Genomic DNA, 14,476 nt, shown 5'->3' with positions numbered 1-14,476 from the left:
GACGACGTAGACATGCTCTACACCTACGCACTAGAAAACACGATGGCAGCGTGTTCTTTTATTTGTATTCGGATGAACAGCATGATAAAGCATGTGTGAAGGAATACAGTAAATACATACGTTGCACACATACATTCACAAATTTTGGGCTGCATGTGTACGTCTGCACAGGGGTCTGCAGTCGACCCCACAGATTTGGGCAGATGATGAAATTTACAACAAATGGAAAGCCATGAATTGGCCTTAACCGGTGCAAAAAAGGCGGTCAGACTTGTAGTCAGGAGCCTTTCAGAAAGGAATGCTGGGAAATGCAGTGCACTGGAACTAGAAGTATAAGCATCCATACTCCCGCAGCTGTCTGAGGGAAAACATTGTTGGAGTATCTAAGGGTTAACAGATTGTTTCCTGACCATCATTGGGCAACTTCAGCTGTGGTTGAGATTTAATGTGGCTAAGTTTGGCTCCCAGTTTGGGAGGTTGCCAACTCTCATTTGGATGTCGTTCTCTGTTTAATTCTATTATTGGATATTGGTCAGTTTTTATGCCAAATGAATTTGGATTTTACCAGCCAACGCGGCCCACACACAAACAAAGTTAAGTTTCCTCCCCTGCCTGTCCAGTAAAGCTGGTGTACCACACGCTGCAGCTTGTGGTCACTGTGCCGTCCAAAGGTGCCTCGGCAGAAGCCAGCCCCTTTTATGGCCGACATTCTCAGTATGGTGCTTAACGCTATTTATAAACCCGAGTCTGTCACAGTGGCACAGAAACCTGAGATGGCAGTGGAGGGACGAGGCTCTGAGGGGGAGGAAGGAGAGAGGGAGCGAGCGAGGCATCGACGGGTGAACATCATGCTGAATTTGTGTTTCTGTGTTAAATGGAGCCTGTCACATGAATGGCTGATCATGTGCGATTAGATGCACTTGTTGACTTGACACTGAGCTATTTCTGCAAGGCTGGAGAACACCACTGAAAACATAGACTGCATATTTCACAAGTATTTGTTTGCGATTGAATTTCACCTTTAATGGCTGTTGTGTAATGTATCGTAACTGTTGGTGTAAGATATAAAACCCCCATAGTCAACGGTACATTCTGAGCCTCAGTAATGTAAAAAGAAAATGAACTATAACAAAAAACTTAATTTTCATGGATGTTGTCTGTCCTGAAATTATTCTTTGTCTTTTTTCTGTTTGGGGGATAATCATGTACTAACTTTTGTAAAATACACTTCCCATAATGCTCTGGGGAATATAAATAGGAGGTAAATGTTGCCATGGATTCAGTGAGCTCTATTCTCATAGGCCCTGTGTTATTAGCCTGTATTTTGTTATATTTTAGCAAACTAGCACCACTAAAAGTATGCCGAACCAGCTTTATGAAGTTACTGTTCACAGTGTACCGATCGATGTGCTGACAAACATCACTGGATTACTTTGACATTGAATAAAACTGAAAAACATGATGATTCTCAGTCAAGTTCTGGAGTTTTGAGGAGCGCCTTTATTTCTATGATTTCCAATGGATCTCTGGACATCTGTTCACTATGGACATTGGAGATAATTATATCCTCAGAAAGTGTAAGTCACACTGAATCTAAAAATATGTGTGTCATGTCTGTGTGTGGATTTGACTGAGTTATCACTCAGAGACAGAGTGCGAATTTTGGTGCCAATTGCGGCAATCAGGTGCTAAGGGTTTTAAAGGGCCTTAATTGCTTCCATGAGCTGTGTGTGTTAATGAACAGGCTAAACCGTAATTATGATAACTAATTATAATACCTTTCCCATTGTTTGTTGAAAACCAGCATGCACCAGTATCTCTCTAAAGTTAGCTAACATTAGCCACCATAAGCTACTGGTTATAGTACTAGACCAAGTAAGACTGTGGCAGTACAGTCCCTGAGTGTATTGAATTGATCAAGGCTGAGTTTCAATGCTCATGGGTTCAACTTTTCATTTCTTAGAGGTAGAACATGCTATTTCTTCTTTCAAAAGTTCAGCTTCAACACAACACCTATCATCACTCCTCTCTTACAGTACATTTAGATGCAACAGCCACACCCATGCCATGTACATGGTAATAACTAGTTAGAGTCAGCTCTGCAGCATAAACTATGAGGAATCTTGTCTCGTCTTCTGCCATAACCGCCATTATATTCTGTGCAGTTTATCACAGTTGTTCCTGGTTTACACACACATATTGGTGATAATCACGCTACAGTACAATAAACTTTATTTTGTAGAATTTTGTAAACAATCACACCAAAAAAATCTACCTAGAAGGTCTTTCTCAGTCTTTGGACCTTCTCTCTAACAATTACCTTCCCTAGTAGAGAGTCAGAGAGTCGCCAGACGGTTGGACACTGTCTACAAATTCAAGTGATCCTGATAGTTCCTAATTTGGACTCTTGGCGTCTCTTGCAGCCATGTAAGGCTGGTAAACTGATCAAATTCAAAAAGTCAGCCACACTTGGTGAACAAGTAATCTTCTCAAGTAAGGAGGAGCGCTGCAATCCTCTTTTTGCCAAATCCTAATCCTTTTTTCAACATTAGGAAGAAGAAGTGCCATCCCGTCTGAACATGATCCTGCATATTCTTTCTTACAGTTGCTCTCTTATCCAAACACACATGGGGCTCCGACTCACATCCTATTATTCCCCCATTAGTATTCTATAGTGCCACCTGTGCGTTAAGCTCGGTGTTAGAGTACAGTGGGGGCAGCTGGAGAGGAGCCCAGTGTTAATCTGTGATTTATGTGGTTCGGTGAGCGTTTGGACGGGCCTGAGGAGAGCGTCACGCTCCATCTGCCCACTGCTGGCTGACTTGAGTGGAGAGCTGGCCCCCAGCCTGCAGCCGCTCACCTTCCTGCCTCACTGTCTCTGAGCTCCTGTCTCATTATTTCTCCAGCTCTGGGCCTCGGCTCTTACTGTCTTTATCTTTCCTCCTTTTTGTCTTTTCAAATCCTGCTCTTCCCTTTTTCCCCTCTGTCATTATAAAAACAGCCTTCTGCACCACGTTTCCTCCCTCTCATTGTTCTCCAGCTCTTCTTTCTCTGTAAATCTCTCTTTGCACCCTCCACATGTCCTTGTAGAAGTACACAAATTGTCCCTTCGTCTTCTTCTTCTTCCTGCTCCAGTCCCGCCCTCCCTCCCTGCGTCTTTGCAGCTCCGTTTGTCGCCGACTTCTCCGGTCTGACAACCAGAGAGGGATAAAGGGAGGGAGAGACCCGGACAAGCAGCAGCTGAGCAGCCCAGCTCAGTGACGATATCAGCAGCGACTGAGTGTGAAAACAAAATCAGGATGTGTTTTGTGGCTTTTTGCTGCCTCTTTGTCACCTTCCGCAAGGGTCAGAGGTCAGGAAGTCTAGCCACATGACCGGATCTGTGTGGGGCCATCAATGGTGATAGCCGGCTAGTTTTCATACAGACTTCTAGAGGTGTCATATTACATTAAGTAGTATGTCAAGTCTGATACATCAGAGCTTTCAGAGCGTTTCCCAGACATAATTATGTAAAGGATATAGTGTTTTTAGAGCTTGACCCATACTAATGACTGATACAGCATTTAAATCAGGCATCATCATGTAATCTTTATCTGGATATATCTTCAACAGGTCCTCATACCAGAATTTGGGGTTTAGGCACAGTTTTGGCACGGGTCTTGTTAAAACATTACTGTTCAGACGTTACACAATTTACGTGTGTTACGTAGCTTAAATTGGGTCAACTTTGACTTTCGGATTCACACTAGACACAAATAGCAGCCTCCTGGGTGAAAGTCCTGTATTTGTTTGACCCATCCATCGATCCGACCCTCCTTCCACCATACACACTTTCTTGCTCTTTATACTACACCACATGACTTCCACCTTTGCTTGCTAATTTCTACGACCAGAGGAGGTCGCTGCCCAATAATAAATAGAAATACGGGTCGTAATAACCTACTTGCACAGGTGACCTAATCATCTGTTTTACTGATGGGGATGAACTGTATGTCTTATGTGGCTTGCATGCCGATCTAATCTCAACCAGCTGTAAATGACATCCTTACAGCGTGACCACATTCTGCCCAGTAAATTGAAAGGGCTCCTGGATCTTTGCTTCTTGGTGCTAGCCCAATCAAAGCAGACAAAAGATACTGACTGAAATATGAATGATGCCCGTCTATGGAATTACTTCTTTTGACCCAGAACACAGCATGTCCATCAGCCAGACCTAACCAAAATGCAAATGACGATCCAATCACAATCCAGTGGATCAGATGTCAATACCCAGACACAGATCACCTGGTAATATCAGGTATAAATGGCCTAAAAATTCAGGATATCTCTCCTGTATTGCTTTTGACCATTTGAAATGTGTCTCTCACAAGTTCCCCACCTTTATGGAAGTGGTCATTTTAAATGTTTATATATATTTATATAAACTGCCAGAAAATAGTGAAAAATGTCCAGTAAAATATCCCAGAATCTATTGTTTGACCAACGGTCCAAAACACAAACATTTTCAATTTACAATAATTTAAAACAGAGAAAAGCAACAAGTCATTTGAGACACTGAAAAAATGACGTTAAAAGTTATTTATAATCACTGTTTTGTTGATTAATTTTCAGCTGGAACAGCGATGAGAGTTTTGTGCCCCATAGTGAAGTCAAGGGATTTATAGATGAGTTTGGGTCGCTCAGTGGGGGTAATTAAACCAATTATCATTAACTATGCCCATGATAATCACTATGTAAGCATTCTCCTTTTAAAGAAAGCAAGTTTCCTTACACCACAATCTCCAGTGTTTTCCTCTTCCCCTACAGGAAAAATCTGTGTATCCTAGCCTCTTCGTTTTACTTTTACTGTAAATGTGTTGCTTCACTGACACTCCTTTAAAGAAACTGAGGTTTATTCCCACGCTTGTGTCCCACCTGCTGCTGGTGTGTTTAACGCTGTCGACGAGACTGCGGGACTGAAACCCTCAGGGAGGGAGGGGGAAGTGTGACGCCTTGCTGCAGATCACCTGATGTGTGTGAATCGCCTGTGAAAGAGATGTTAATGATTTCTAATGAGGCGAGAGTGTTGTGTTAATGAAGTCACAGAGGATGTGTGATGGATGGATGTAGGAAAAAAGTCACCAGTGTTTACTGAAGACTGCACACTAATGGGGAATGATGCAACAGCAAGACGTCACATATAAGAGCATCAGTGACAGCACAAAGAAAAGCATGTCAATTAATTATCAGGATCATTTAATGTTGTGACATATCAGATCATTGAACAAAAAGGTGTAAATTCTGTTTTTCACTGTGGCATCTTGTTTCTGTCTTGCAGCTCTGCCCCTGCAGCCTCAGTCCATCCAGAATGGAGACAAGTCTTTGGACCCTCTGACTTCAGACGACTCAGCCATCACGGACCTCTCTCCTAAAACAAACTCCAGCCTCCAAACAGAGACCCCCACCAAGACAGATGCCTCCTCCAAGACAGATGCCAGGCCATCCACCCCGGGCAACAGCACCAGCCCTCAGCCCAAGAAAGGTGGAGTTATGGCTGTTTTAGTTGTTTTATGTCTTTCATGTACGCACAAGAGTCAGACTTGGTTTAACTTCTGAAGTCCAAAGTAGAAACATGGCAATAAATCACATTTGCCCAACTTTAAACTAAAATTTGGCAGTGAAACATCCCAAATTACGTATTGTATATCTGTTTGTTTGCTGTTAAATTAGGATGATCAGATGAGAATGACTGAGATTCAGGACAGTTTAGCGTGGGCGCGGCCTCCTGTACCATGAACAGTAAAACACGTGAAAGTCAAATCTCAACACACAAATTAGTTCATTATTTTTTGTTTATTTTTGTTCATGAAGCCCACTGTCAGTCATTAGGAAAAAGAAACACAATGCCAAATGCCTTCCTGCAGACTGAGCAAAAAGCTTTGTTAGGATCACAGCTATGCAAGGAGTTGTTTTCTACCCTTTTGTTCACAGTGTTAGTTGTTTAATAGCTGATGAAGTGTAAAATGCAGAGTCAGCATTTTCTCCTGCCGCTGCTGGCCATGTGGCTGTGTCAGGCTGTGGGCTCATTTATTTTCTGATCAAAACCTGCTCCGTTAATCATTCAGTTGCTCCCATAAAACACTGCAGTGCCGCCCACATTCTGCGAAACAGCAAACTCATTAAAAGGCATTAAAAGTATGAAAGGACCGATGAAAGGGCTCTGTTAATTAAGGGGTTTTTATCCTGGATGTTTAATTTTTGACCTTGCTTCAAAGACAAAATCGACACATCACACAAGTCAAAACTAAAACCAGTCATCCATGACTTTCTGCATACTATCTGTCCTAATAGAAGTTTCAGTGTACTGTATATTGAGTCATTACCACCACACAGATGGTAGGGGCTGAAAGCCAAATCGTCATTTGCTATGGGGAGATAGGACGTATAGTGTGGAGGAAGACCAGGGGTCCTGGTTTTTAACGCTGTGCGTGGCTCGTCACAGCCAGTTTTAAGGCAGAAGGAGTCACAGAAATCCTTCACGCTCATGATCACTGCAGATGAGAAAAAGCGCACAAACATCACAGTTGAGCTACGCAAGAGTTAAACATCGTCAGTTTACGGAGAGATGGAGCTGCATCTTTATGTAACTTTAACATGTTAAAGGCTCAGTTCAGCCATGTGACAAAACAATTTAATAGCATTCTCAATTACCTCAAGTGAAATCTACCCATGCATATAGTTTTGGTGCATGTCCCTGAGATTCCTGCTGCCATCCTGATGCAGTAGAGGTCCATTAATCCTCATTTGTGGTGCTCACAGCTTCGAAAAATCATGCGAAATGAATCTACAACAACATATTTTTCCAGTAACAATGTGCCTCACAACCCAAAGCCCTCACTGTGAATGAAAGTAACAAGACATTATTCCAGGGTTGACACATTTCCATTAAAATGTTAGAGAAAATTTCACTGCTGTGAGACAGTAAGTCTCACTTCTCTGTATCTTATTCTGGTCTAGCACTTGGTGGCAGCAGGCTTACCACTGTAACCCAGATGTTCTTCTCCAGCTACTCCTGGGGGATCCCAAGACATTCCTAGACCAGATGGGATATGTAATCCCCCCAGCATCTAAACATCTAAAGGTTATGCCTGCATACTGAAGTTGAACTTCCACAGAAACAAACATATGAGGGTATACAGGGTGTGATCCCTGTCTGTCACGTCTGGATCGTCACTGAAAATGTCCTGGAAAAGTCCTGGAAAGTGATCTCCAGGAAGGAGTGGGAACCCCGTGTGTTTACAGCTTGTTGCGCTGCTCCCAAATGTTCAAAAAAATCAGCTATTGCAGGTTTAATAAGAAAGACTCGATTTTTTCTCTACAGATTCAATGAGCTCAGAGCAACGACAAAAACTTGCCAAGGAGCGGCGGGAGGAAAGAGCCAGATATATCGGTAAGAAATCGTAAACTGTTATTAAACATTTTGGACCCAGCTCTTTTTGAACAAATTGGATTTTCCTAGAAAACTCTGCTGGTGATGCATGAATCTGAATAACCAACCTGAAGCATGCACGTCCTCTGTTCTTTATGGACTATTAACTTTCCTCTGTCACTCTGTCACTCTGCTCTGACGTGACTGACGGTTGTTTGACGTCTCTTATTGTTTCTCCTCGCACGGCTTTCAGAACAGCAAACTCAGCTGCAAGGTAAGGGGCTTCACTAAAACCCTCAGCGTCCGCAGCAGTCATGCCATCCGGGAATAATCAAACTTGTGATGGGATTCCCATTTCCTTCCATTTCCCTCGGCTCCGGCCTGAACAGTAGTGCCCTTTCTTCTTCCCTCCATGAATCGATTATGTTGTTTATTTGGTTTTCTGTGGTCATTCGGTGGAAGCTTTTCAACCCTGTGAGCCCTCAGCTGTTTCACTTTTTGGCTGAAATGTTTCCGCTCACGTTGTGTTTAAATGTAATTGTACTTTATGTTCTCCTGCATTCCCACCCAGCGTGCATGTCCCATACATATAATCATGGCTTGACTTTGTGGATGCAGAATGAAGCTTTTCTTTCTTATGAAAATACTGTGCTCGCACCAAGACATGAAAGATTATATCTAGTTTTCAAACACGGGGCTTCTCCCTGTGGGTGAAGGCCAAAGCGTGAGCAGGCAATCGGAGCAGAGTTTGGTGGGCGTTGCCTTGCAGAAACGTCCCACGGGCGTGAAAAATGAGCAGTCATTAGCACGAACTGAGACCAGGCCTCTCAGACAGATTAGATTTAATTACTACTTTCATTTGCATCATTAATGTGGTCATGCAGCAGCTGCAGGGCAGTTAAAGGGGAATTCCGCTGCCTTTTTATCGATGAAATAAGGTTTGCTCAGCTTTAGGTGCTCTGAGATAACTTCTGTTTCCTGCAGTCTGCTTCTGCCTGTAATTACATGGTACCATATTTAGGCCTTTTTCATGTGGAGCATGCAATTTGTTGAAAACTGTATGCACTTAATGGCAAGTAGGTTACCAAACATGATGTTTACTGTTTGTTTAACCCTTAAACAACAAATATATCTGAGCATATTGTGAAGAATTGAAGCTTGTTGTTATATAACAGCAGCTGTGCACTGAATATGTTGCGCAATGGTAAGTCTCTGCAAAAATAAGTAGCATTAAGCCGACATTTTTTCAATCCAGCTGCACAGAATGCAGTCATAATTGGATTTTTTCAGGAATTGGATTTATGGAGGAACGAAGAAGGCTTTCTTATTGTCGATGAGGCTCACACTTGTGTGCCTCTTTGGCTCATTAGTGAAGATGAGCCGCAGAATACTGAACTAAATACAATAGACGTCTTTGCCTCACAACACGGCTACATTAACGCAGAGCTAAATCCACTAAAAATATTTCTGAAGCCATTTAACTCACAGCAACATGAGGTGATATTGAAACTTGGTATGCCATTAACCCAAAGCATCATCATCCACACTGACCTCTTCATTGTTTAAACTCTCCACCATGCTAAATATGTTGTGCCAGCAGGTTTATATGCAAATGATAAGGAATATGTAAATGTGAACATGTAAGGGAGATATCAACTCAGCTGCTGTCCACTATGAAGATGGTTTAATTTAAGAGGACTGATTGTTGTTCAATTGTTCCTCCAAGAAATGAGCCACAGCAGCGTTTGTGCAAAGACAAACTGGCATCTGCTGGAGGCTGCTGTAAAACACAGCAGGAAACTTCTGCTTATTTACTGTTATCAGGATTACATTGTAATGAACACAGTGTCTTCCATCTGCTTCACCCATTCTGCTTGGGTGTCGGTGAAAGAGGCTTATCAAGAGTTTAAGTGATTATGCAGTGTGGAATGTGAGGTTTGGAATAAACCACAGAAGAGGACATTTCTTAAAATCACTGTTGAATTACTACATTATGCATAGATTGGCTTTTATTTATTTTTCTGCTGTGCTTTTTAATTGCTTTAGCTAATTTTAACCGCATTAGCACCATGGTGCTGGTAACATTGGCCCGTTGATCGGTTCATCACTTTGCCATGAAGTTTGGCAGCGATATTCATGATCCCCAGAGGACGAATCCTCAACTCTACACCAAAGCTTTCATTCATCTAGTGAAATATCTCCACATCCACCCAGCGGATTGGCACAATATTTAGTGCAAACACTCAGAGTTCCCAGACGATGGATCCTGCTGACGATAGTATTCTCCTAACTTTTCCTCTAGCATCAATTTGAGATTCACGTTTGTGGATTTGTGTGAAATTCCTCCATGAGTATTTGATGATTAGCCAATTAGCAATTTGGTGCAAACAAGAATTTTCCCCTTCAGAATGAATTGGAATAACATTGGCGATCTCTTTAATTTTTTATATGGCGCCGTCATTAAGTCATAACTTTATTTGTCCAATTTTTGGTTTGTGACAAAATACCTGCAAAATTAATGATGTTCCCGTCAGCCTCAGCTCAGCTTTGCTTAATGTTTTGTGCTAATTGGCAAATGTTAGCATGCTATCATGCTGAATTGAAATCAAAATTTCAGACTGGTAACTGTTATTGTGAGCATGTGAGCATGGTCACGTCAGCATTTAGCTAAAAGCATTGATGTGACTAGGTGTAACCTCACAGAAACACTTCCTAAACTTTATTTAAGGAAGGTGTCATAAAAACCAGAAGAACTTGGCAGCCATAGCTGATTCTGCTCTGAATTCATCCTCAGACTTTCCTCCACAGAGGAACTTTTTGTCCTCATTTTTATAACTCTCTCCCTTCTTTGTGAATTTTAACGTCTCTTTCTGTGGCGCCCCCGCAGCGGCGAAGAAGGCCCAGTGGCTGGAGAAGGAGGAGAAGGCCCGACGTCTGAGGGAGAGCCAGCTGGAGGACCGCAGGAGGAAGCTGGAGGAGCAGAGGCTGAAGGCTGAGAAACGTCGAGCTCTGCTGGAGGAGAAACAGAGACAGAAACTAGAAAAGAACAAGGTCCGAAAAATGCACAACAACAACTTTGACTCAGCATCCAAGCATGGAATGTGAACAAATTATTGTTTAACCCTTTGATTCAATTTCAAAGCTTGTTTCTAAATACTGACACTGAGGTAATATGGTTGTGATTGATGGTATCGTGTCCACGGGCAACTGTTCAATAACACAGACAGATGTCTGTTATTGCGAGTCACAGAACCGTGTCCTGCTCTCCAAAATATTTAGTGTTAATTGAAGTCAGGGTGGAAAAATCAACACTATGCCAGTGTTTATGCAAGCCTAATGCTTAGCACAGTTTCTGACCGCTGGAAAACTGCCGGTGTAACAGGGATTTGGTCCCATCTTGAATATCAGTCGAGATGCCAAGTATCGGCATGCAGCCAATTTTCCAGTGTTCAAGTGCAGATTTTTCATTGACTGTAATTTGATTTAACTGTTATTGATCACAGCAGTGACGGCCTCTAGACATGAAACAGCGTCTTCTTGTGAGTCTTTGTCACAAGTTATACATGTCTGTGAGCTGAACACTGAACAGCCTATCAGCCTAGCTTAGCATTAAGACTGGAACCAGGTGGAAACAGCTAGCCTGTTCTGTCCAAAGTAAAAAAAATACATCTACCAACACCAGTAAAGCTCATTATTTAACATATTGTATCTTGTTTTTTTGACCTGTAGAACTTAAAAAATGACATGTTATGTTTTTACGGGGAGTTTTGTGCCGTAACTACTTCTTGGCTAACACAACTTGTGGCCGCAGTGAGGTTGCGGAGACATACTGGGCAGACAATTACCTGCTGTCATTAAGAAATAGTTGTATTATATAAAATTATGAGCTACAGGGGTCCTAATAGGCTAGCAGCTTCCCCCTGCTTCCAGTCTTTATGCTAAGCTAAGCTAATTGCCTGCTGATTTTGCTGCATTCGTGGAAGCAAAAGAAAGCTAATTATCATGAAAAGTATTTCTTTTAAAGGCCTGTCAAGATAGCACTATTCAACATCCAACAATAACACAAAAAGGCAAACAAAAGCTTCACATTACTCACCGCAAGAGAGCAAATAGGTGTATTTCGCATAATGTCAATCAAACAATCAATTTAACTGTTCTGAGTGTAAATATGTGCAAAGACTGATTCACTCGTGACTGTTGGGTCCTCCAGGAGAGGTATGAGGCAGCTATCAAGAGGTCGACAAAGAAGACGTGGGCCGAGATCCGCCAGCAGAGGTGGTCCTGGGCGGGCGGACTCAACCAGACCTCCCGCAGAGAAAGTGAGTCTAAAATGAACCACAACCACCTGGACACTCATAGGACAACACGATGACAGGCGTATGTCACATCCTCACAGTAACTCAAGCCTGCGAGTTGAGCAACACTGCACAGATTGTGACTCACTGGTCCAAGTGATGCAATTCAAGGAAATAGCTTCTGAAGGGTTTGCTAACATAAGGGTGTGGGTACAAGAAGCAAATGACCTATTCAGTAATTTATGATGTTAAAACGTTGTAATTTCTCAGTGAATATCTGTTTTGTCGGCCGAAATTGGTTTGAGCGCCAATTTTCTCCTTTTAAAAGTGATCAAAGAGGCAGAAAGATGGGCAACAAGGTAGCTGTCACGAACATGTTTCATTAGATTAGCAGTGTGAACAGTGTTTTTCAGGCAGCTGCGAGATAATTTCCCATTTCAGACCGTCCTGTTTGTGGTGTCAAAGATGTGACGGGCTGCTTCTGTCAGACCTGAGGTCAACTTTCTCTCCTTCAAAGTGTGAAAGATCCTGAGTGTGTGTGAGAGTGTGTGTGTGATATTTTTTGCTAGTTTCTTGCAGCAGATAAAAGTAGTTGTAGTCTAAATGTGATTTCTGACTATACCAAACCCTCCCACGCTTTCCTCAAATTTCCTCCCCATTTCCCGCAAGTCTGAATTCAGATTAATCTCCTCCTAAATATTAATGAGAAGCCAGTTTGACCTCAGAGAATGGTGAGTCCCTGTCCCCTCCAGATCCACCAGACCAAGGGAGTCGGCAGCCCCGTCCTCAGCTGGGGCCGCCTGCACCCCGGCCGCCTTGTGAACAGTTGTTGTCTGTTGCGTTCTCTCCGGTGCAGGCAGATGCTCGGCCTCCACGGTCAACTTGCCGAGACAGGTGGACCCTGTCATTAACAACAGGCTGTCCAAGTCCTCTGCCACGCTCTGGAACTCCCCCAACAGAAGTAAGGACGACCCGACGTCAATGTCCACCAGGCTTCCTCCTCCCTCCCTTTCCCTTCCTATTCATCCCCCTCCACCTCCCCCCTCCTCTTACCCTGATCTGGTTTTTGGTTTTCTTCTTTTATTATTATAACTGTCGTCTCTGGTGGCCTGCCTGCCTGCCTGTGCTTGGTGACTGGTCATTTACCACCTACTCCCTCCTCTTATCACGCTCTCGGTCTCGTGTGCATCGTGGTTTTTTGATTTCAGTTGGTGGTTGTCATTGATTTGACTCTTCTCTGCATTTTTGATCAGCCTCCCTTTCACATCGACATCACTGAACCATATTTTGTGATATGTTTTGGTGTGTTTCATAGGTTTATAAGTTCACATCTTGTCACAGCACTTTCTGTATTGGTTGGTCCCCTCCACTTTACTGTTGGTGGTTTGGTGTGGTGGTGGTATTGGTGGTGGATATAAGTGTGACTGTTGCAAATGGAAATAGAGCAACTAAATGCACATGCACTGTGTTATATTTTGATATTTTATGTTTTATTTTGTGTAACTATATAGCCTGTTTCCATAGAGATTAAGCCTCTCTTGCATTTACGTTGCATTTGCCACAATGTGTTGTTGCCACACGACAAAAAAATTTAAATGTTTTGTTAAAACGTGAAAAGTTTCTCACTATAACACAATTGTTTTGAAGTTGTAACAAGGCATTTCTGATGTTGTAGTATTTTCTTGTTATTGCTACATGCTAAATTATTCTGCTTTTTCAAGAAACTTTTCTCGTTATAGCAACACTTCACCATAGCTTATTGTTTCACGAACATTTCTGTAATTACACAAAATCAAAAATATGGTTAAAACAAGAAAATCTTCTCATCATAACATAGTAAGTTGGTATGTTAGCAGAAACAAGACTGAGAAAGATTCTCAGCCATGCTAGCTGCAGTGGATGGTGCTGTGAGCTAAATGCTAACATCAGCATGCTGACATGTGTACAAAGCTAGCATGCTGATGTTAGGTCGGTATAATGTTTACCATCTTCACTATCTTAGTTTAGCATGTTAGCATGCTAACATTTGCTAATCAGCACTAAGCACGACATATAGTTGACACTAATGGGAATGCCACTCACTGTGGTCACAGTTACAGGATAATGTTAAATGCTAGATTGTAGCACAACAGTTGCACAAGTATAGGAAGTTACTATCCAGCAACAACTATGTAAGGTTTGCTAACCTTAGCCACCGTAAGCTACTGGTCATACCAGACCAAGTAAGGTCTGGTATGACCAGACCTTCAAAACCAGTGAGTGTGCTGGATTGAAAGAGGCTATGTTTCATTGCTTATGAATTCATCCTTTCATTTGTAAGAGGTAAATTGTGTGACATAGTCTTGCTTTAAGTCATAAACCAGAGTGTATCACTAATAAACCAACGAATATCTGTACAAAGTTTCATGGCAAACCATCCAGTGGTTATTGAGATATTTCATCTGGACCGACACACAGAGTCACCAGTGTGGCTAAAACTTCCATATGTTGTTATAATAAGAAGAGTTTCTTGTAAGACCAGAATAATTTGGTATATAAAATGCATGTACAATATATAAAAGGAAAAATATTGTTAGTTGTGTGACACAAAAAGGATCTTGTTAAAACTAGACACTTTTCACTCTCTGACAAGAAACTGAGGAAACTTTCTTCTGTCATGGTGACAGCAATATGCTGCTGTATTATGACAGATATTTCAATTAACTTGTTAAATTGATCTAATTTCATCAGATCCCTGATTTTCCACATGTTTGTTAGCAGTACTGTCTTCATC

The 14,476-nt window shown here is 42.1% G+C and overlaps 1 protein-coding gene across 5 annotated transcripts in view; it reads left to right on the top strand.

Annotated features, from left to right (window-relative positions):
* Nucleotides 1-14,476, top strand: part of LOC121619896 (MAP7 domain-containing protein 1-like) — a 41,262-nt gene that overhangs the window by 12,562 nt on the left and 14,224 nt on the right. For 3 of the 5 annotated variants that reach the window (XM_041955836.1, XM_041955835.1, XM_041955834.1), the window contains exons 2-6: nt 5,318-5,521; nt 7,361-7,429; nt 10,296-10,459; nt 11,619-11,727; nt 12,560-12,664. In XM_041955836.1, coding sequence (XP_041811770.1) covers nt 5,318-5,521; nt 7,361-7,429; nt 10,296-10,459; nt 11,619-11,727; nt 12,560-12,664 — 651 coding nt within the window. The remainder of the gene's footprint in view (nt 1-5,317; nt 5,522-7,360; nt 7,430-10,295; nt 10,460-11,618; nt 11,728-12,559; nt 12,665-14,476) is intronic. The other 2 variants (XM_041955838.1, XM_041955837.1) reach the window with 1 other exon arrangement.

The sequence above is a fragment of the Chelmon rostratus genome, chromosome 16 (genome assembly GCF_017976325.1).
Source record: "Chelmon rostratus isolate fCheRos1 chromosome 16, fCheRos1.pri, whole genome shotgun sequence".
Taxonomy (NCBI): Eukaryota; Metazoa; Chordata; class Actinopteri; order Chaetodontiformes; family Chaetodontidae; genus Chelmon; species Chelmon rostratus.
The sequence above is the reverse complement of the archived record's forward strand: the minus strand, read 5'-3'. Positions and strand labels throughout refer to the sequence as shown.